Source organism: Ranitomeya imitator, chromosome 9 (genome assembly GCF_032444005.1).
Source record: "Ranitomeya imitator isolate aRanImi1 chromosome 9, aRanImi1.pri, whole genome shotgun sequence".
NCBI classification, from domain to species: domain Eukaryota; kingdom Metazoa; phylum Chordata; class Amphibia; order Anura; family Dendrobatidae; genus Ranitomeya; species Ranitomeya imitator.
Window position 1 is genome coordinate 135,913,441 of NC_091290.1, and position 24,331 is coordinate 135,937,771.

The window sequence follows — 24,331 nt, forward strand, 5'->3', positions numbered from 1 at the left end:
CACCACCGCATACAGTCAGCGGGGGCTGCGGCTTGTACAATACAGCCTTGAAGTGCTGATGTCATAGAGGGGGTGTGGGGACGTAAAATGCACCAATGCCATCCCCCCAGCTCAGGAATATTAAAGACACAGACTAGATCCATAAACAGAGGACAAAAGTTAATCATAAAAAATATATATATATGAAAATCACCATTTAGAAACATCTGGAAAAAGAAGCCGTGAACAAAAAAGGGCTTCTAAATAAAGTTTATTACAAAGCCCACAGGCGTTAGGGTAGCCCCCTCATAGAATATAATGTCGCCCCTTCGTAGAATATAATGCAGCCCCACACATAAAATATAATGCAGCCCCCTCTCATAGAATATAATGCTGCACCCCACAAAATATAATGCAACCCCCTCATGTATAACACAGTCCCCACCATAGAATATAATGTAGCACCCTCATATGGTATAATGCAGCCCCCCTCATATAGTATAATGCAGCCCACCACAGAATATAATTCATTCAGCCCCCCATAGAGTATATTGTAGCCCCCTCATAGGGAATAATCCTGCCCCCTCATATAGTATGATGTAGCCCCCCAGAATATAATGTAGTCCCCTGAGAGAATAACGCAGCCCCACCACATAATACAATTCAGCCCTACCATAGAGTATACTGTAGCCCCCTCATATAGTAATATGTAGCCCCCAGAAAATAATGTAGTCCCCTGAGAATAATGCAGTTTCCCCCACAGAACATAATGTAGCCCCCTCATAAAGTATAATGCAGCCCCTCTCCACCCCCATCATTCCCACTTATTAAACCTGACAGGGCACACCTGTGAAGTGAAAACCATTCCCGGTGACTACCTCTTGAAGCTCATCAAGAGAATACCAAGAATGTGCAAAGCAGTCATCAAAGCAAAAGGTGGCTACTTTGAAGATCCCAGAATATAAGACATATTTTCAGTTGTTTCACACTTTTTTGTTAAGTATATAATTCCACATGTGTTAATTAATAGTTTTGATGCCTTCAGTGTGAATGTACAATTTTCATGGTCATGAAAATACAGAAAAATCTTTAAATGAGAAGGTGCGTCCAAACTTTTGGTCTGTACTGCATATATATATTGAAAAAAAAAATTCTGAAATTTGTAACAACTTTTGATTTGCATGACCCTTAACTATTTATTGGTTTTTGGATGGTGAACTGTACTTTTTTTTTTTTAAAGCATAGACAACGTTTTGATGATGTTTTATTGCATTTATTAGGGGAAAGGTAGTCTAACAGCAGCGACCAGAACTAGCTCAGGTAGCTGCTGATTGTGTAACACAGCTAAGTCCGTGCCATACACCAATACCGAACAAAGGATACAATTGGGACATTCCGTGTAAGGAAAGGGTTAAATAAAATGTAGGCGTTACTTTTGCACATTCACTTAGGGATTTTGAAGGTTGAACATTTATTTTCTACTACTTGTATAAAAGCTCCTGAAGCAGAAGAGATGCTCTTGAATGAATTGTCGCATTCCAATCAACCCATTTTTTTTTTAGTGGGGAAAGGGGGGGCAGGTCGATCAGCTGATCTGACAAGTCCAGCTTCAGCAATGACTGGATATACAGACGGCGGCCACTACAGGTGAAACGTAGTATGACACAGCTGAAATTATTATAACCAGCTATGTAATATATACACATGTTGGGTCTAGGCTGCCCATACAGCTGTCTCACCGACAAATACATGCATGCTGAGCTTGCCTGAGCATAGATGATCTGTAGAAACAAATGATCAGGCATATTAAAATCCAACATGCCCAATCCATCTTTCCCTGAAATCCCTCACCAGTAATGGAGCCAAGTTTGTACACATTGCACGTGCCAGGGTCCAAAGATTTCTTGTCTCTTCCAAACTCCTTTTACATCTAGATGGTAAATCGGCTGATGAAACCAAAGGTAATAAAAAGTCTCATCTTGCATCAGAAAGATTAAATGGTGACATTGCCCATCAAACTGAAGCAGCCCGTAGTTAAACTAATTTCTATCTGATTAATTTAGATTTTTTTTGTTGTTGCTAATTTTACCTTTGTTGCAGCGATTTGTATTCTACATAAACTTTATAAATGTAATAATTAACTTTTAAAACAAAGTTTTCATTTTTACATTTTGTTCCAAAAAAAATTGAGTTATAAAGTTGCATTTTTAAGAAGTTATTTCCTTATAAATGTCACTTAACTTCAAAAAAGTTTTTTTTTCTGTCATCCAATAGTTTAGAAATTCTAAGTTCTCAGATAACTAGAATTTCCCAAAATCAGAAGAAGTGGTTGCTGCTTTTTAACCTAAATTCAGCGAAAAACAAAGTAATAATTTTTACTTAAAAAATTGTGTTTCGCATGGGCCCATTGTACATTGCCATCAGATACATGGTGGTGCGTGCACATAGGGGGCTCACCATCCTCATGAGACTTGGCTTTTCGGTCAACCATCTTTTGGTCTGGCGGTCACATAAGCGACATAGCTGTTTTTGCTAAATTAGTGTCATCACTCCACAAACGAACAAAAAAGCCAGTATTTTCCAAAAGGATGTATTTACTCTGTCCGAGTACAGCCTACATACCAGAGTCCTATACTGTCTGCACAAACATCATAGAAACGAGGCATAAGTCTGGACCTCGTCCAAATGTAACAGGATGGGATCTCCGCTGGAGTCACGTTCACCACGTAAGTAAAAGGAAAACGCAAAACTCTCAAAATAATGTGGAACGTAGTAGGACAAGGAAAAAATATATAGTGGAAAGGGCAGTATTCACATATGTGGCGAAGCATCGGATCTACTGTTGGACACCTTGTCGTGACCTGATGGACCCCATTATGAGTTAGGCCACGACGATGTCATCAGAACCTGAAAGGATCATCTATTACAAACCCTCTCATCCCTTGGCTTCGCAGACTTGGCCCTATCTTGGATCTCATCATACCTAACAGACCGGACATTCAGCGTCTCCCACTCACACACCACCTCCTCACCTCGCCCCCTATCTGTCGGAGTCCCACAAGGTTCAGTCCTTGGGCCCTTGCTCTTCTCCATTTACACCTTTGGCCTGGGACAGCTCATAGAATCTCATGGCTTTCAGTATCACCTCTATGCTGACGACACACAGATCTACATCTCTGGACCAGATATCGCCTCCCTTCTAACCAGAATCCCTCAATGTCTGTCCACTATTTCATCCTTCTTCTCCGCTAGATTTCTGAAACTTAACATGGACAAAACAGAATTCATCATCTTTCCCCCATCTCACGCGACCCCCCCAACGAACCTATCCATTACAGTAAATGGCTGCCCACTCTCCCCAGTCCCACAAGCTCGCTGCCTCGGGGTAATCTTTGACGCTGATCTCTCCTTCAAACCACATATCCAAGCCCTTTCCACTTCCTGCCGACTTTAACTCAAAAATATTTCACGAATCCGTTCATTCCTCAACCATGAATCTGCAAAAACCCTAGTCCATGCCCTCATCATCTCTCGCCTTGACTACTGCAACCTCCTGCTCTGTGGCCTCCCCTCTAACACTCTCGCACCCCTCCAATCTATTCTAAACTCTGCTGCCCGACTAATCCACCTGTCCCCCCGCTATTCCCCGGCCTCTCCCCTCTGTCAATCCCTTCACTGGCTCCCCATTGCCCAGAGACTCCACTACAAAACCCTAACCATGACGTACAAAGCCATCCACAACCTGTCTCCTCCATACATCTGTGACCTCGTCTCCCGGTACTTACCTACCCGCAACCTCCGATCCTCACAAGATATCCTACTCTACTCCCCTCTTATCTCCTCTTCCCACAATCGTATACAAGATTTCTCTCGCGTATCACCCCTACTCTGGAACCCTCTACCACAACACATCAGACTCTCGCCTACCATCGAAACCTTCAAAAAGAACCTGAAGACCCACCTCTTCAGACAAGCCTACAACCTGCAGTTACCACCGATCGACCAAACCGCTGCATGACCATCTCTACCCTCACCTACTGTATTCTCACCCATCCCTTGTAGATTGTGAGCCTTCGCGGGCAGGGTCCTCTCTCCTCCTGTATCAGTTATGACTTGTATTGTTTAAGATTATTGTACTTGTTTTCATTATGTATACCCCTCCTCACATGTAAAGCGCCATGGAACAAATGGCGCTATAACAATAAATAATAATAATAATAATCTATAAATATGGCACCCAGCGTTCTAAAAAATGGTTGAATTGCAAATAACTTATTAGACTGAAACAATTTTATGACTTTTCATTAAGGCTGAATTCCGACATCAGTGTGAGTATGGGCCGCGATGCATGAACTGGCTTGAAAGTGAAGGCGTTGCAACACTGATGAATGCTGCGGCCCCTTAACAGTACACTACTACCATGCAGGGGAATTGTGGCACAGCTGTGATCACGTGGATCAGTACTCTGACCCCGTATTCATAGTGGGTTCCCAGAGGTTGGACCTTCGCCGATCATAAAGTGATGGGTATACCCTAGTTCCAAGGGATTCTGAAATCTTCTATAACCATACAAAATATATATATTAGAGATGACCAAATCAAGGTGCAGGACCCAAGTCAACCAGCCAGCTCAGTATTCCGTGGCCAGTAGCCCTTAGAATTGCCTCCTACCTAAAGTCATTCCCAGCTCCTCTTTTGGTTAGCCAGCATGGTACAACGTCATTATTGCGGCAATTCACATGCAGGATGTCGTGCCAGGACAACTCATCGTTGGGGATGCTGGTAGGCAGGAAGCGGTTTCTGCAGCATTCCATCCAGGAGTCGGTGGTGCAGGTAGGAAAGATTAAGTCAATCGGCCACGGACTACTGATGTTCTGAAAATGTATTCGTTCATATTCTTTGAAAATTTATTGACTGAAAAAAGTAGACTTAAAAGGGGCTGTCTAGGTGAGGAAAACAAAATGTAATTATACCCTATTTTACAGATTTGAAGTTAATATAGGATGGTCTGGTCGGGCTTTGACCTAAAGTGCTTCACTCTCGCTACAGGACCTGTGCTGTCCTCCATCATACATGCAAGCTATTGATTTGAATGCAATACTTAATTTGTCCTACGGGGACACTGCAGGGAAACAACCTTTGCTGACAGTTTCCCCATCGATTGCAAGTGATCATTGGTGGTCCAGCAAGGGAACACTTTGTGATCAGCATATTTTCAAGGGAACCCTCAAACAAGAGTAGAATTCTAAAGAGGAGAAAATCTCTAATGGGCAAATCCAAACAAGGTGATTTTTTCAGCTTTAGAAAGCTCTATTCCAGAGCACTACTAACCTAAAGTTAGATTGACTATAGCTGGCTACATATTGGTCAGATAAATGTAAGCAAAATCCAAAAACGAGATCGACGGGATCAGCTGACAGTCTGAAATGGTTAAGGGTCTCCAAGCCGCCGACAGCAGAGGAGTCTGGTATGGGTCCATTTTCCTCAACCAACTGAAACAAACCTGCATGTATATGTTGGAGTTTGGCGACATCTCACACTCTTTGATCTTCCATACGTAAAAACCCAATAGGGTTGATTCAAGAACTTATAAGGGTTAAACAAAGTTTGCACAGAGCGGGAGTGCTGCTTATGTAGCTTTTGTTTGCTTAGTAGAATTGCGCAGTCTAGGAGGTCAGTGTACCTGGCAAATGATGGAAAACACACTATGACCTTGCTCCTCACAGTCAATTACGGCTATTGAAAGCATTAAAGTGACAGCGGGATTCTCAGGCAACAGAGTCAGGATAAGTTCATGCATATCTGCAATAAAACCGGATTCACATATCGAAAAAAAATTTGGTTGGATGATATAGACTCATGCACAGTACAGGTTATTTTTTTCTGTGAATCCATGAGGTCTTCATACACATTAGCGAAAAGTTGTACAATGTTGTCAGAACTATGTGCAATGGCCATATTGAGCTTCTACAACTGATCCTTAAGTCCCCAATGGAGACAACTCACCAGCAGAAGTGTCTGACGCATAAAAGATTGGCCGTGACCGATATGGGGTTCAGGTGGAATACCTGTCACCTGAACAAGCAGGATACATGAGATGACTTGGCCAAAAATAGTCTATTCTTCATGGCAATGTAGTCAAAATGATCTGATCCAATTAAAATTAGTAGATAATCCCAAACTGAAGACATCAAGAAAAAAGGTATTGAGATTTCCTCATTAGCCATTGGGGAGAATGGAAGATGCAAGCTCCATATTTTTGCAACACTGTAGAATAGGTGCAGGCACACGACTGTCTGCCAACAACCCAGCTCCTGCCCTAAGAGCTGGAATTGGAGATACCGCTGGGGCATGATCAAAGGGGACACCATGGTTTGATCAAGACCCCACTAAGGACCACATTAAATTAAAAAAGGTTCAGTTTGCTAAAATGTAGAGAGGCAAAAACAAAAAAAGTGTAGTGTTTGTAAAACGAACCTGACAGCAGGATCCACACCTTAAACATAGTTGCCTTGATCTTTTAACCCCTTAATGACCGCCAATACGTCTTTTAACTGACCTGAGATATAAGAGAATAGCCTCCCCATACAGATGACAATCCAGCATCTGTTGGTTGTACACTATAGCTGACAACTTGCTGTATCAGCCACGATCAGTATTTGCACCTTCTAAATCTGTTTAACCCCTTAGATGCTGCTGTCAATAGTGACTACATCATTATAAATGGTTAACAGAGTGTGGGGGCTTCTTCTTTGTCACAATTGGTGCCCTCAGATCATGATTTTGTTGTCCTGATGTTTGCGATGGCAATTCATGACCAAATAGCGGCCTTAGAGTCTGACGGCTATAGTAATCTGTTTAGAAGTTAGCAACATTTAGGTGGTAAAAATACACATTTTCATTTCTGTCATACCACTTTGCATTAATTCCTGTAAAGCACCTGAAGGGTTAATAAACTACCTGACAGCAGTTTTCAATATGTTTAGGGATGCTGTTTCTAAAATGGTATCACGTTTGGGGGTTTCCCAATATATGGGACCCCTAAAGTCACTTCAAATATGGATAAGTCCCTAAAAAAATAAATGTGGTAAATTTCTTTGAAAAAATGAAAAATTGCTGCTACATTTTTAAACCTCCTAAAATGCTAACAAAATAAAATAACATTTTACAAATGGTGCTGATGTAAAGCAGACATGTGGGAAATGTTATTTACTAATGGTTTGCTGTTGTATGACTATCTGGATTAAAGGGATAATCATTCAAATTTAGAAAATTGCTAATTTTTTAACATTTTTCTCAAATTTGTAATATTTTTTATAAATAAACACAAAAAATGTTGAACTAAATTTACCATTATCATAAAGTATAATGTGTCACGAAAAAACAATCTCAAAATCACTGGGATTTGTTGAAGCGTTGCAGAGTTATTACCACATAAAGTGACACTGGTCAGATTTCAAAAATTTGGCTCGGTCACTAAGGGGTTAAAACAGATTATAGGCAAACCCCTTGTATGGGACAAGTTCACAGCAAATGGTGATTCTCACCTTATCAAATTCCTGGGCATATTGTCGGCAGATGGGCAGAACTAGACCACACTTTAAAAAAAAAAAAAAAGCCTTTGGATTGATCTTGAGCCATAACAACTTGATGGATTAATTATTTGTAGGAAGACCGATCTTATGCAAGCCTAGATAGGTCCACCAGGGTCTTCTCTGCCGTTATCTAGATTGTATCAAGCCATCAGATTGATGGTCTTCCTCTTCGCCTTATTCCTTCTATTCTTCTGACCATGATGTCCTTCTCCAGTGATTGCTCTCTTCATATGATGTATGCAAAGTAGGCAAGTTGTAACTTGGTGATCCTTGCTTTGAGTGATATGTTTTGCTTGATTTGTTCCAAAATTGATTTGTTTGCTCTTCTTGCCATCCATGGTATTGATAACATCCTTCTCCACCACCGCATTTCAAAGGCGTTGATTCTTCTTCTGTCTTATTTTTTATCATCCAGATTTAGCAAAGAAGATGTTAGCAAAGAAAAGACCAAACTATGTGAGCAGTGCCAATTAAATGTTCTTTGATTTGAAGACCTTGTCAAGTGACTTCTTTGTTGATTTGTCTATAACTATTCTATTGACTTCCAGTGTTGACGTTCCATCTTGAGTGATCATCGATCCCAGTAGGTTTAAGTCCTTTACAACTTCCAGTTTATTGCTGTCCATCTCAAATGTGTCCTGGTCCTGGTTGTCCTGGCAGTAGTCAATATCTCTGTCATCTTTGTGTTGAGTAGCAGTCCCATGTTGGAGCTTTCCATCTTGACACTAATAAGACCTTCATTCCATCTACGCTTGTTGCTATCAAAGTTGTATCATCTGCTTATTTAAGATTGTTGATTTGTCCAGCAATTTTGATTCCTTCTTTTTCGGCAAGTGTAGCTTTCCTGAAAAATAGTTTCTGCGTATAAATTGAAGAGAAATGGTGACAGGATGTAGCCTTGCTCTACTTTGATCTTGAAAAGGCACACGCTATGATCCGCACTCCTTTCCAACTAGCCCAAGCCATCTGAATATGTGCCAGAAGTTGGGAATCGCTATATATTATGAACTTGTCCCGTAATATCAGGTTGACGCGTATGAGCTTTAAAAGACAGATGCAGCCGTGTAATTAGCATATAGGTGGTGATCCTGTCAGGTTCCTTTTAATACCTTTTTAAGATCAAAAGTGGGCCAGTAGGATCTCGTCTAATTATATGTTGCAGTCTAAATAGTGTAATTAAAATCTGTAGTGCTGTACAGAGTTTGCCAGAAGTCACATCAATCCCCTTTTCAAATGCTATATTTTACCCGCCAGAGCCAATTCCATACAAACCATTGTCTTTTTAAAGTCTGGGGGGAGGAGGAGCTGGAAAATCCCATCCAAAATAAATGCAGAGGACATACAAACTCGATGAAGATGTTGGTTGGAATCAAAACCAAGGACCCCAACTGGGGCAGTGATGATTTTATTTTTTAATTCTGGCTAAAAATGGATAGTAGATGGAGAAGAGGCAAACGGAAGATATTTATGACACTTCTGATCCCATTCAAATGAATGGGTTCTGTACTGGAATGTTTTATTTCAGCTTTTATGATCCAATAATGGAAATACCTGTTGTACATGTGAACAGACACCCCCTACTTAGGATACATCAATACCCATTTATCTGAATAGTGTTTACATAATTGGTATACAAAAAACTTTTTGTGTATTGGTAATAACTAGTAACCTCATCAGATACTGGATGCTGTGAGGCAGTGACCCCTGTTATAGCTAGGGGGCGCTGTTTGTGCTCCCCAGAATGCGCACGGAGGAGTATGAAGACCATAGGGGTGCATGGCAGTGGCAGGTGTAGCTGTGATTGCAATGTGAGGCAGTGACTCATGTCACAGGTAGGGGTCACTATGTGTTCTCCCCAGGTTGTGCATGCAGATGTTTGAAGTCCATAGGTGTGCATGGGGGTCACGGATTTCCGGTCCGGGTTTTCCATGTGGCTGAAGGCCACAGGTTTGTGTGTGTTAAACGCCCTGCAGTAAGGGGTATGGGTGTGTCAGGTGTACATCAGTGTCAGTCTGGTGTGTGCTAGTGTGCAGAGCAGAAGCCTGCAGAGTGCTGGTTGAGTGCATGGAGGCACAGGCCAGCGGAGCGAGCACCCAGGGCAGCTGAATAGCCAGGCACCCGCAGCGTATACAGCGATGCAAGTCGTCCATGGTACTGGTCTCGGATGTGGACAGTCCTGTGCCCGAAGGAGTTGGATGTGGATAGTCCTGTGCCCGGAGGTGGATGTCCTGTGCCTGAAAGAGAAGGATGTGGACAGTCCGGTGCCCGGAGGTGTATGTCCTGTGCCCGAAAGAGGACAAAAATGTGTAACGATTACAAACAGGTGGATATAGTGCCCGGCTGCTATCCGGAGGATATCCTGGGCTGTGTACGGTTGTGTGAGTAAAGAGACTGTAAGAGACTGTGATACAATGATGCAGGACACCCATGGGAACTAGTTAGAGGAGGGCTGGCGTGTGTAGTGCCTGCAACATAAGAGGCTGTGTGTATGGAGACTGTAATATGGTGTGCGGTCGCCCAGGGAAACCGGACAAGGGAAGTCTGGCATGTTTAGAGACAGCACATCTAAAGCCATATGATATGTATTGCTATGAACTGGTGTGAACTGAACACTGATAATATACACTGAAGTTATATGCATTTGTGTGAATTGGACTTTAATGCTGTGAGGAAACACATTAGAGACTTTTGTGTTGGAACTTTGTGGGTCACTGCCTCTTCACTACGTAAGATGCTACTACAACCTTACAATGCCTTAGGCACCCATAATGATCTGATATGCTGAATCCCAGATTTGGCTAAAGAGGTATCTCTTAGGGACATGAATGGAGACTCTTGTTACAGAGGTGAGATGCTTTGTCTCCAGGGACAGGAAATAATGGAAGGGTAAAGTGGGATTTCAGGCAGGAACAGAGGATAAAAGATATAATCCCATAGCTCAGAAGGGGGGTTTGAAGGCAGTGTTTTAAGAAGAGGGTTGGTCTCCACCAGAAGTTTGAGACTGATGCGAGACAATCCAGTTAGGAACTCTGGAAACTTGGTAGCGTTAAAGGGAACCTGTCACCCCCAAAATTGAAGGTGAGCTAAGCCCACTGGCATCAGGGGCTTATATACAGCATTGTGTAATGCTGTAGATAAGCCCCCGATGTATCCTGAAAGATGAGAAAGTGGTTAGATTATACTCACCCAGGGGCGGTCCGATGGGTGTCGCGGTCCGGTCCAGTGCCTCCCATTTTCTTACGATGACGTCCTCTTCTTGTCTTCACGGTGCGGCTCCTGCGCAGGCGTACTTTGTCTGCCCTGTTGAGGGCAGAGCAAAGTACTGCAGGGCGCAGGTGCCGGGCCTCTCTGACCTTTCCCGGCGCCTGCGCACTGCAGTACTTTGCTCTGCCCTCAACAGGGCAAAGTATGCCTGCGCCAGAGCCACAGCGTGAAGACAAGAGGATGTCATCGTAAGAAGATGGGAGGCCCCGGACCGCAACGCCTATTGGATCGGACCGCCCGCCCAGGTGAGTATAATCTAACCTCTTTTTCTCATCTTTCAGGATACATTGGGGCTTATCTACAGCTACCAGAATGTTGTAGATAAGCCCCTGATTCCGGTGGGCTTAGCTCACCTTCGATTTTGGAGGTGACATGTTCCCTTTAAGGTTGAACTTTACAATTGTTTTTTATATTGCTCTATTCTTGTTCAACTTTTTCTTCCTGGTTTAAAGTAGGGTCTTGAATACTCGAAGGTCTTTAATGAAGGAATTCCAATTTTCAGGTTTTATATTTGGCTCTTGAGTTTTTAACAATATTTATTTGTATTTGTTGTTTCTGTTATTTTTTTAATTTGTTCTCTAACCTAATTTTTGACTTTATAATGCGGTAATTTTTTTTCCACCCTTACCTTGAAATAGACATAATTATTCTATCCCCCCATCAATTTAGCAATGATAAATATTAATTATGGTTACGGTTGTCGAGTCCACTGACACTTAGCTTGCGTGGACGGTTACGTCATCATACTGTAGGCTCAGAATGGTATAGATGCTCAAAACGTGTCTAGTCCAGGACAGGTATATCTGCTGACATTAGACAGGATATTTGCTGACACTTAGCTTGGGTGGAAGGTTAAGTCATCATACTGTAGGCAGACTGTGCTTTGCATTTACACAGTTTTGGGTCCGATGAATGTCACGACCTTGTTTACATCATCTAGATAAGATACCAAACGCTTGTTTTCACTGTAGAGGATACTGAAACAGTTAATTGAAATTCCTTCAAAATCAGTTCAATATGGTACATAAAGCAATAGGAGGGATGTTCAACAAAAGGGACACATCCCTCACTTTTCTACCAATGGGAGCAGGGAAACCGGTCCAACACCCATTTTTGGGACTATTTTATGGACAGCTGGTGCCTAATCTGTGATTCCTGTCAGCAGTGTGTTAGAATCCCGAGTGATAAAATAATTCCTCATCCTTCAACACGTCTGACCTAGCAAAGTGCAGGTAAATGCTCCCCAAAAATATATAAAATATTAGTTTAAAAAATTATAACGTTTTATAAATAGAATTTGTGCATTTTGCGGTTGTATTTTTTCATTAAAAAATGTAGCTGCTTCAATAGAAAACTTTTTTTTCAACAATCTGTTGCATTTTTTTCATTTAAGCATTTTTAGATATTTTAGGTATTTTTAGATATTTTTTAGACATTTTTTTCATGTAAGTATTTTTAGGTATTTTGTGTACTTTTTGGTAATATAGAAAACAAAATGTTATGCAATGGAGTGGCCATTTCCTTCTGAATTACCAATTTACTCACATATATTACAATTAAAAAAGAACTATATATATATATATATATATATATATATATATATATATATATATATATATAGGGCATTCAAATTTACAAGTACATGTTTTTTAATATGCTAAAAATAAAAAAAAATTGAACTTATAATATTAATGTTACAATTTAAAAAAAAAAGAGATTATATATATATATATATATATATATATATATATATATACAGCACTGGCAAAAATTAAGAGACCACCACATCAAATCCCTGCCATGTGCAGCCCAATCTCCAGACTTGAACCCCATTGAAAACCTCGGGAATGTAATCAAGAGGATGATGGATAGTCACAAGCCATCAAACAAAGAGGAACTGCTTAATTTTTTGTGCCAAAAGCAGTGTGAAAGACTGGTGGAAAGCTGCCAAGACGCATGAAAGCTGTGATTAAAATCATGGTTATTCCACAAAATATAGATTTCTGAACTCTTCCTGAGTTAAAACATTAGTATTGTTGTTTCTAAATTATTAAGAACTTGTTTTCTTTGCATTATTAGAGGTCTGAAACCACTGTGATTTTTTTATTGCTGTTTTTTAAAAATGTTTTGACCATTTCTCCTTTTCAGAAAAAAATACAAAATTTATTGCTTGGAAATTCAGACACATGTCAGAAGTTTATAGAATAAATGAACAGTTAACATTTCACTCAAATATATACCTCTAAAGAGACAAATAGGACAAACTTTACATTTTGCAGTCGCCTCTTAATTTTTGCCAGAGATGTATGTATAAGTGTGTGTGTATATATATATATATATATATATATATATATATATATATATATATATATATATATAGGTATATATATATATACCTATATATATATATATACACGAGATATATATAATTAGATTTGAATGCCCTACAGTATATTAGGAAAGCAAAACTAGATATTTTTTTTAACACAGATATAAAAAAAGTCCTAAAACTTTAGAATATACTGCAGTTCTATATTTTTTATGTGACTTTTCTTTTTTTAGATTGAGTTATTTTAAGCAAGTATTTTCATTAATATTAGAAGTGAAATAAACATTTTATATTTTTAAAATTTATTTGTAAGAAAAAGTTTTTGTAAATTAAAATTTCCTTTTACAAAGTTTTTTTTAAACATTTTAAGCATCTAAAATCACTAAACTTTCGAGCTATCTACTTGGTATAATTGTATTACGAATGATGTGTAGTATTTTGCTTTTTGCAGAGGTGATGCATTAATATGTCTTTCTCATGCTCCTACGTTTTCCAGAAAATGCAGACAGATTCTTACGTCATCAAGGTGAATGGCTCCCCTGTCCACCCTAAAATCCTTGACTTTCACGTTAATATTCTGAGACCTAATGGCATTGAGAATCTTAAAACTCGAAAGCCAAGATGGGCAGTGAGAGCATCAGAAATGTCAAAAAAGACGTTCAATCCTATCCGAGCCATTGTGGACACGATGAAAGCCAAGCCTCATCCTAATAAGCCAATGATTGCCTTATCGATAGGTTAGTATTTTGGTAATGTTCCTCACAAAGTAAAACTATTCCATGTATTCAGAAAAGTAATAATCTTGAGTGGTCATCGTTCCAGGATAGGCAATGGAATACAAGACTATAGTAATCACACAAGACCTTTATTTTAGGTGACCCCACAATATTTGGAAACCTTCCTACCGATGATGAAGTCGTTCGAGCGATGAAAGATGCAATTGATTCTCAAAAATACAATGGCTATGCTCCAAGTATAGGTAAGGCCGCAGACCACTTATTATTGACTAGTAACATATTAGCCATACCTTTTTTTGATGATTTATTAATGGAGAAACATTGTTCTATAAATGTCTAAAGATAATTGTAGAGTAATTCGTATACTAGGTTACAGAACCGTAGAGTTCCCCGTATCGTATAATCCAGCAAAAAAAGTAATCCAAATTGAATAATCCAGGACATTGAAAATTAATGTAAAAGTGTCATCGCTATTATAAAATCCAGAAGAACAGTTGTTATCACTGTCATAGAATCTAGAAGGACAGTAGGGCCAACAGTATGATGTTATACAGATGGACAAATGTCATCAGAATTCTGAAAAATAGTCATCAAAATCAAAGAATGCAAAAGGATAGTCATCATCGTGAAACTGGATGAACCTATCAAGAGTCCAAAAGACACAAATTGTGTGAAGACTGATTTTTTGTAACCAAAACTTTAATTTTCTTGTATTTCCAGGATACCAGTGCAGCCGGGAAGTGATTGCCAAGTATTACACGTGTCCTGAAGCCCCATTAGAAGCCAAAGTAGGTGTTAAATTGTGAGAAGAACACAATCTTTTCTAGATCTTACACTCCTTCATTACATAACTATACAATTTTGCATTTAGGATGTCATCCTCACAAGTGGCTGCAGCCAGGCAATTGAGTTGGCTCTTGCGGTTTTGGCCAACCCTGGACAGAATATCTTGGTCCCACGTCCTGGATTCTCTCTCTACAAAACACTGGCTTTGTCTCTTGGCGTGGAAGTGAAACTCTATAATTTAATGGTACGTTTCAAGAGAGATAAATCTATATTTTTAAAGTCTTGGTTGTGTGACGCTGTAAACGAGTGTATTGAAGATGTGTAGAGGCTACATACTGGGATGTATATTTGGACTGACGCATTTTAGCCTTATGGTTCTCAAAATAGTAAAGATGTAAATAGGTTGTTATTAGATGGCTGCCCTAACAACCACATTTGGGCCTCTTTAAAAATGCAATTTGAATTTTTTTGGCCCAAATTCAGAGAACAACCGTATTAGGGCAATTGTTTTCTAATGTGCACCGCGTCAGGCACCAGAGCCCCTGTGCAACTGCTACCTCTGCATCGCACCTCCATAGCCATCCCCCGGTCACTAGAAGAGTAGAACTAACCAATGATATGTTTAATTTCCAGCCAGAAAAGTCCTGGGAGATTGATTTGAAGCACATGGAATCTCTGGTGGATGACAAAACTGCTTGTATCATCATCAACAATCCATCCAATCCCTGTGGCTCGGTGTTCAGCAAAAAACATTTGCAAAAAATAATCGCCGGTAAGTAGAATGGATTGTGACTATGGACTCTCTAGCTAATCTACCTTATGTATAGTCATTGATAGATAGACCTTTCCGTATAGCTTAGCTAAAAAAAAAGTGACAGAAGAAATCCACCCGTTAACAGTGGGATGTTGGGTGGGATTCGGAGCTCTTGGGTAGGCACTGATGAGCTAGCACCAGTCAATCGGGGCTCATAGTTATTGTTAGTGCCTTTTGGGTGGCACTGGCTACATTATGACCAATACTTTGCTTGGCTTTGTAACGAGGGCACTGTTGGCTCTTAGAAAAAAAAAAAATTAACTATGCCTCTATACTTGGAATTTTTGATCTGCCCAACACTTTTTATAAAATGCATTGTCATCGTACTTGACCAATACAGTACTACTTTATTAACTTGTACATCTCTTCACACAGTGGCCTCCAGACAATGTGTACCCATCTTGACTGATGAAATATATGGTGACATGGTGAGTTCTTCGTTTTTTCTTAAGCTTGTTACTATAGATTTTTCACTTTTTTATGAGTTCTTCTTTGATGTGAAAATTGTCTCTACCAGCTTTGATTTCGTGGTGGGCAGATGGTGGGCTTGTGATTTCACATAGCAGCCAATCAGAACAAGCAGAGCTGTAGTATACAGGAGAGGAGACAGAGAACTGCAGCCCGAGCCACTTATGTTGGTTTAACTTCAGATTGTGAGACTTTTTCAGAGGTCCTCACCCGATTTGATGCTGTTACGGAACCCCACCGCATCAAGAATATGTTGTGCAGTTATATGTATGTACAATAGGTTCCATGTGAGATGTATGTCCCTAATGCATCAGCCCACAGGCTGCGCCCCTGGGCAGAGGGGACACGATATTCCCCATTTGTCCGCCCCCCACCTTTGTAATTCCCACAGTAAATATCGGCAGGCTCCGGCCACCTGCGGCTATTGTAATGTATGTCTGGCCTGCCGCTTTTCTATTGGCCTGCCTTCTGTATCTGTGTGATATATTCTGTGTCCTGTGAGCAAAGTTTTGTCAGACTGAAAATATGTGGAGAAGCAGTCATCTTTTATATGCGCCCATGTAACCAAGCGATTCCAGCCAGCGTCCTTCATTCAGACTCCAGCCAAAGCAGAGTGGACCTCCTGAAACACGGGGTGGTACTGAAAGAGGTACCCGAGCTTGGTAGACCCAATTACAGACGCCTACTCCTTCCTGTCACTCAGACACTCCAGATGTCAGGATGACTTTGCAGTTTGCGTGCTCTTTTGATGTTATCTTTTTTTTTTGTTATTTGGCTACGATGTTCAATATCTGGTCTCCTAAACGGCTACAGATGTTTATTACATATTGAATGGAAAATAACTCATAAAGTAGGGAACAAATTAACTCATTTTTATTGGAACAAAGACAGCAAAATTACTATGATTTATTGTTGCCTTTACATTATTTTAATTAATTTGCATTCATATAATTAATCATAAATTAATAAAAATTCCTTTCTTCCAGGTTTTTGAGTACGGTGCATTCCAGGCATTAGCCCCATTGAGTACTAATGTACCAATTCTGTCCTGTGGTGGTCTCGCTAAACGTTGGTTGGTTCCAGGATGGCGAATGGGCTGGATCTTAATCCATGATCGGAAAGAAATCTTTGGCAAGGAGGTAAATATATAAATATATAGATGTTTATTGAAATGTTATACAATAAATGAACACAATAATGATGAAAATTAATCTAAATTTATATAAATTTAAATTTATATGGGGGCAGCACAGTGGCTCAGTGGTTAGCACAGCAGCCTTGTAGCGCTGGAGTCCTGAGTTCAAGTTCCACCAAGGACAACATCTGCAAGGAGTTTGTATGTTCTCCCCGTGTTTGCGTGGGTTTCCTCCGTGCACTCCGGTTTCCTCCCACATTCCAAAGACATACTGATAGGGAATTTAGATTGTGAGTCCCATCGGGGACAGCCATGATAATGTGTGTGCAAACTGTAAAGCGCTGAAGAATATGTTAGTGCTATATAAAAATACAGATTATATTATAAGATTATATATCTGATATTTATCGTGTTTCATTTCAGATCCGAGAAGGACTTGTAAGACTCAGCCAAAGAATCCTTGGCCCTTGTACCATTGTTCAGGGCGCTCTTGATCATATAATGAAAAGGACGCCTCAGCATTTTTATGAAAACACCATAAACTTCATTAAGGTAAAGTCTTCATTAAGGTCATACTCCATGGAAACCATAAATGGTTATTGAAAAATGTCCTGTAAATGTCACTTAAGCTAGTAAAATGCTGGGGTGAACCTAGTAGTAGAGGACCTTGAATAGTGGAAGACCTTTAGTGGTAGTGAAATTTTAATAGTCATGGACCTTTGTACCAGTAGATATTGTGGGTTTAGATGTGGTGAACAATTAATATTTATAAATCTTTAGTGGTGGTGAAATCTTAGTAGTAGTGGTCCTTTTGAAGTGGTCGATATTCAGAGGTGGTAGACCGTTAGTAGTGGATAAACTTTTGTGGTGACATATGACTTTCAGTGGCAGTGAACCCTTAGTACTAGAGGACCTTTAGAAGTGGTATACATTTGGTAGTGATGAATATTTAGATGTGGTGGATCTTTAGTAGTGGTGAAAATTTAGAGGTTGTGGACCTATAGTAGTGATGGATATTTAGAAATAGTGGCGAATATTTAGAGGTGGATGACCTTTAGTAGTGGTGTATAATTAGACGTGGTGGACCTTTTAGTAGTGGTGAATAATTAGAGGTGATGGATATTTAGAGGTGGTGGACCTTTACTAGTGGAGGATATTTAGAGGTGGTGGACCTTAAGTAGTGGTGGATATTTAGAGGTGGTATATAGTGATGAGCGAATATACTCGTTACTTGAGATTTCCCGAGCTCGCTCGGGTGTCCTCCGAGTATTTTTTAGTGCTCGGAGATTTAGTTTTCCTCACCTGAGCTGAATGATTTACATCTCTTAGCCAGCTTTATTACATGTGGGGATTCCCTAGCAAGCAGGCAACCCCCACATGTACTTATGCTGGCTAACAGATGTAAATCATTCAGCTGCGGCTATGAAAACTAAATCTAAGCACACTAAAAAATACTCGGAGGACACCCGAGCGTGCTCGAGAAATCTCAAGTAACGAGTATATTCGCTCATCACTAGTGGTGAACCTTTAGTATTACAGGATATATAGAGATGGTGGACCTTTAGGGAATCTTTAGTAGTGATAGACCTTTAGAAACACTGCAATTTGACTAGTAGTGAATACTTAGTAGTAGTCTTTTAGTAGTGGTGTGCATTAAGAGGTGGTAGACCTTTAAAGGGAACCTAGGAAGACCAACTTTCAGCCCTGATAAACAGCATTCTAATATGCTGTATATATGCATCCAATCCGGCCTGCAAGACAAGAAAAACACCTGTTATTATGTTCACCTACAGGGCGGTCGGGTCCGATGGCAGTCATTTTCTCGGTCTAGCGCCTACTAGCTTCTTTCGATACAGTCTTCTTTATGTGCATCGTGTGGATGATGTGTCCTACGTCATCCACACAGTGTCCCCCCAGCATCACGCTCTTGCGCAGAAGTACTTTTCTCTGTTCTGTTGAGGGCAGAGCAAAGTACTGCAGTGCATAGTAACATAGTAATTAAGGTTGAAGGAAGACTTTAAGTCCATCTAGTTCAACCCATAGCCTAACCTAACATGCCCTAACATGTTGATCCAGAGGAAGGCAAAAAAAAAACGTGGCAAATAGTAAGCTCCACTTTGGGGAAAAAAATTCCTTCCCGACTCCACATACGGCAATCAGACTAGTACCCTGGATCTACGCCCTATCAAGGAATCTAGTATATATACCCTGCAACATTATTCTTTTCAAGAAAGGTATCCAATCCCCTCTTAAATTTAAGTAATGAATCACTCATTACAACATCATACGGCAGAGAGTTCCATAGTCTCACTGCTCTTACAGTAAAGAATCCGCGTCTGTTATTATGCCTAAACCTTCTTTCCTCCAGATGTAGAGGATGCCCCCTTGTCCCTGTCTTAGGTCTATGATTAAAAAGATCATCAGAAAGGTCTTTGTACTGTCCCCTCGTATATTTATACATTAAAATAAGATCACCCCTTAGTCTTCGTTTTTCCAAACTAAATTGCATAGGCGTCGGGAAAGGTCAAAGAACCCCGGCGCATGCGCATTGCAGTACATTACTATGCTATGGTCAGGGTACTGAAGTATGCCTGCAAAGGACCAAAATGATGGAGACAATGTGTGGATGACTTAGGACATGTCATGCACACAATGCACAGAAGGAGGACGGCATCGGAAGAAAAAAGGTGGCACCAGACCAAGACTGCGACACCCATCAGACCCGACCCATGTTTTTCTTGTCTTGCAGGCCGGATTGGGGACATTTTAGAATGCCGCATATAAGGAATGAAAGGTGGTGACCTTATCTCACATGGGACAAACCTGGTGGCAGGTTCCCTTTAATATTGGTGGTTTTCTAATGGTGGTGGACCTTTAGAGGTGTTGGACTATTTTGGATTTGTGCATCTTTGGTGCTGGTAGACCTTTAGTAGCAGTGGAACTTTAGTGGTGGTAAAACCTTACTAGTAGTGGGCCTTTTGTAGTGTTGAATATTTAAAAGGTATTGGACCTTTAGTAGTGGCAGATCTTCAATAGTAGAAGACCTTTAGTAGTGGCAAATCTTTAGTGGTGGTATACCTTTAGTGGTAGTGGACCATTACGAGTGATTAGTAGTGGTAGACTTTTAATGGTGGAGTACTTATTGGACCTTAAGATATCTATGGTAATTAAAAATTAGTATAATTACTTATACATTAAAAATGTAAACTAAATACGAACAAAAAACACACTGCTGAGCATATTACTTTTTTTGTTACAAATTGTTTGGCTGAAGGGCAGTTATTCTTTCTAAATCCCCAAATACTCTTAACTTTAGGATTCATAAAATCCACACTCCCTCACAATCTCAACATTTTCTGATGACGTCATCTAAGTAGCGCGTCCTTGTTTGCTACAATATAAGCAGGTTCACCCCAAAAACTCAGGTTGTACCTCTGCCATATTGTACTCAAGCAGCCACAATTTTGACCAACAACCCCCTTTCCTTCTCGAGGTCAACACCTTCAGTGCTTTTCACATGATTCTCAAAGGAAAGTGAAAACTTATTAGCAATATTGGCAAATAGCTTCTGGCTATACCATGTTAATCAGAATTTAGGTTGATAATTATATGAACAGTATTGAAGTGATCAGTGTCAGATTTTGGTGCCAAGGGCCCACCAGTAACCAACTCCAAGGCCCCACTTTTCAGCTACATGCAAATGTGACATTATCCTCAATCACAAATTTATACAACAATGAACTGGGTAGCTTGTTAAATGAATAAGATGCTGCCTTCATCTGTACATAGTGATTGAAGTATATTGTGTCAAGTAGTACTCATAAAAGAGAGTGGTAGCCCACCAGAGGATTTTCCGGTTCTCCTGTGGGTCAGTCCAAGCCTGGAAGTGATACTGATTCAACTCACCATATAGAGCCCTCAAAATTGAAATCCTACAAAGTATTGCTCCATAGTTTTGGTGTCACTCCAAAATGAGAATTGAGCAATATATCCCAAATAATTAACTAAATTGCAAAACTATGACCCTGAAGTTGGCAAATAAGTGCTAAGTAGGTCAGCCAAAACAATGCTGAATGGACATAGTGGCTTCTTTATGAAACCATTAGTCACTTCAATGTCATCTTCCTAAGTTTCACACATACAGGAAGACAACCTGACCAGGTGGCACCAACAAAATGCCAGCTAGAATGGAACCGGTTACTTTTTTGGCCGCCATTGATATAAGGTATATCCCGTGCACCACTCCGTGTCCCGTGCAGACTTAGTACAGCCCCTCCACTAGGTTGTAAAAATTGTACGTACTCTTAAAATCCAAGACACCTAGTATCTGCTTTCCACAAAAAATATTTTTCTTGACACCATTGTACAGACTGGAAAATTAGCAACATGTCGGCCACACATGGGCCTTTGTCAAGCCAAGAAAACAATTGCCTTGATTTTTTTGGTGTACGTATTTTTGACAAGCATTACCTATTAATACCTCTTCTAAACATAAAATAGATCCAGATCATATAGATTCCTTTAGAATAAAGCTGTTTTAGGTATATTTCTAGTTGATTTCCATGTAGAAAAACATTGGGTTGTTGCGTCAAGGTACGGGTCATGGCTTTGGCACTGGTCTTATCTGATATTATTCACTTTACTCTTTACTTTGGCTTCAAATTATTCCAAGTCAATTATTTTTTTCGGAACATCAGTTGAAATGTACTTTTTCTTGTGTACTTTTTTTGCAGTCTAATGCTGACCTATGCTACAATACTCTCGCCACCGTCCCTGGACTTTGTCCCATCCAACCAGCGGGAGCCATGTATTTCATGGTAAGTAATATATTGGCCAGATAAGCATGTGTTGTAAATTTTCAGATATCATTTGATCTAGAACAGATCTATGAACAACTCTAGGGTTAGTCATAGTTGAAATATACTTAGAAGATCTCTACTTAGCCCTGGCGCAAACAAAACAAATCTTCTGGTTAAAAAAATGTAACAAAAAAAACGAGATTAAGCACGGAAGGAATTGAAACCTTCGTCTTATATCTTATTCTCTTTGTGAACAAGTAGTACAGACTGAGGCAATCAGGATGCTTTTCAACAATGGAAGCAGTTGTTTTTTTTTGGTGTAGGGCTTTTGGTGGACCAAATCGGTCCATACTAGAATCATACCACTAGTGATAACCTGGAATAATCATGATTGGAATTAATCAAGGTCTTAGACACTTCTTCAACTTGACTACGAAATCAGAGATATTTTTCAACTTTTTTTCCGAGGAAGTGCAATTTGCATAGCCACCGATCCACACACTGATGAGCTTCATTGCTGTTCTTTGGGGCTAATTTTTTTTTTCGTTGCTGAAATTACAGTAGGAGACCACTTGTTGATCACCCATCTGATACATAGGGCTCCATAGTCCTGAAGTTTGGCAGCGTAGACACGCCACCCCTTCATTAATTTCTATGGTACTGATGGAGTGCTCCAGCACTCCTAGAGACAATTAATGTTAGTGCACGTGCTTGACCATCGCTCCGTTCAAACATCCGGACAACAGAGTTCTTGGGAATCCCAGCAATCGGCAAATTTACCTATAACCTTTGGACAGGCGATAACTTGCAATCTCAGTACAACTCTTTTGAGAGTTAGACAAAAGTCCGGAACCATCTCAGTAATTGTGCAACAGGCAGTCACAACACAAGGAGAATAGTGGGCTCTCCCAAAAGTAAAACGTGTTCATCTCCTTCTGTAGGTCGGTATCGACATGGAACATTTTCCAGAATTTCAGAGTGATGTGGATTTCACGGAAAGAATGATCTCTGAACAGTCGGTCTTCTGTCTTCCTGCTACGGTAGGTCTTTCTTTTTTTTATCACTGATCCTAACACCTCTTTTATGTGCAATAAATCTTGTATTTGCACAGTAATACAACGTTATAAAGAAAAATATAAAAAAATACAAACTTCCTGTAGTAAAACGCATTCATAATATGGACTCCAGGTGGCAACTCATTCATTGGTAACATAGCTATGTTATATAGATGAAATCTATACTATATATCATATAGGGATAATAAAGCTTTTTTGGGAAATTGAAAAACCTTCTAATCACAGTTATATATTTTTTTTCTTTTCTATCACCACAGTGCTTTGAATATCCTAATTTCTTTAGAATCGTTCTCACGGTTCCTGAGGAGATGATGGTTGAGGCCTGCCGACGCATCTGTGAATTCTGCGCAGAGCATTATCAGGACGGTGACGCCGCGCAGGACCTGGAGTGTGATAAATGAGCTAATGTGACAGTTCCTCCATAACTCCACCACCCCGAAATGGTCACCTTACTTCCAGTTATACTCCACGCCCAACCGTATATCATAGTTTATTGGTTTTTGTATGTCTTGTTGAGAATGACAATACGGTATCTCCTCTGTCCGCGGATCTGACTACATAGGTACCCGGGAGGGCCTGTATATAAATGTAAAAACGTCACCTCTAATATAGGCAAAATTTTACTAACTTTCTTGAGTAAATATCCAATTTCCCATTATTTATTATTGTTACCAGATGTTTGGAAACTGTTCTTTAGCTATATGACCTAAAAAACTCATTGCACATGCACAGGCATCCTCTACGATTGCAGAGATCTGGAAACGAGGCAAATTGGCTAGGAAAAGTGTGTGACGACCCCCACAATTTTGGTTGTGAACTACCGTATTTTTCCTCCAATGAAATGTTCCTTCATTTCTATAATAATCCAAAATTCAGGGGCGATAGCGGAAAGGACAATAAAACAATAGCTTCTCACCTTGTTATTACAGTCCTGCCGTGATAAATAATACCATGTTTGCATATAATATTATAGACTGTAGCGTGTTGTTTATCATGGGCTCGAAATGCATGCAGTCTTACTATACTATATATCTATTGTAAATTAAATAAGTTATTGTGTTTTTTGTATGAATAAATATTATTAAAAGAACCGTGTATTTATTGATAATTCTTGGCTTTGCCCAAATTATGGCGCCACATATGGGAACAAGTTGTGATGATCTAACAAATATGAGGCTGTAGGGACAACATCCGGCCGAGCTTTGACCTGGATCTTGTGGTGCGATATCAATATATCAGACAGGCGGAATTTTATCTGTAGGATTGTATTGTTGACCTGAAAGATAAGCGGATCCCAATGTCCAGCGGTGGCAACTTTACACCACTCAATCTGACACGCAGCATTGGGC

General features: G+C 40.0%; 2 protein-coding genes across 2 annotated transcripts in view; one reads left to right on the plus strand and one right to left on the minus strand.

The window, feature by feature from the left end:
• The window catches only part of MARVELD3 (MARVEL domain containing 3), a 146,202-nt gene that overhangs the window by 61,002 nt on the left and 60,869 nt on the right, over nucleotides 1-24,331 (minus strand). The gene's annotated exons all lie outside the window — the stretch shown is intronic.
• On the plus strand, nucleotides 11,980-24,072 carry TAT (tyrosine aminotransferase). Its single transcript, XM_069739129.1, has 12 exons — nucleotides 11,980-12,070; nucleotides 13,664-13,904; nucleotides 14,042-14,146; nucleotides 14,625-14,692; nucleotides 14,776-14,934; nucleotides 15,324-15,462; nucleotides 15,880-15,932; nucleotides 16,959-17,111; nucleotides 17,531-17,659; nucleotides 21,841-21,924; nucleotides 22,848-22,946; nucleotides 23,240-24,072. Exons 2-12 carry the CDS (start codon nucleotides 13,667-13,669, stop codon nucleotides 23,381-23,383), a joined length of 1,371 nt encoding a protein of 456 aa, XP_069595230.1. The 5' UTR covers nucleotides 11,980-12,070; nucleotides 13,664-13,666; the 3' UTR covers nucleotides 23,384-24,072.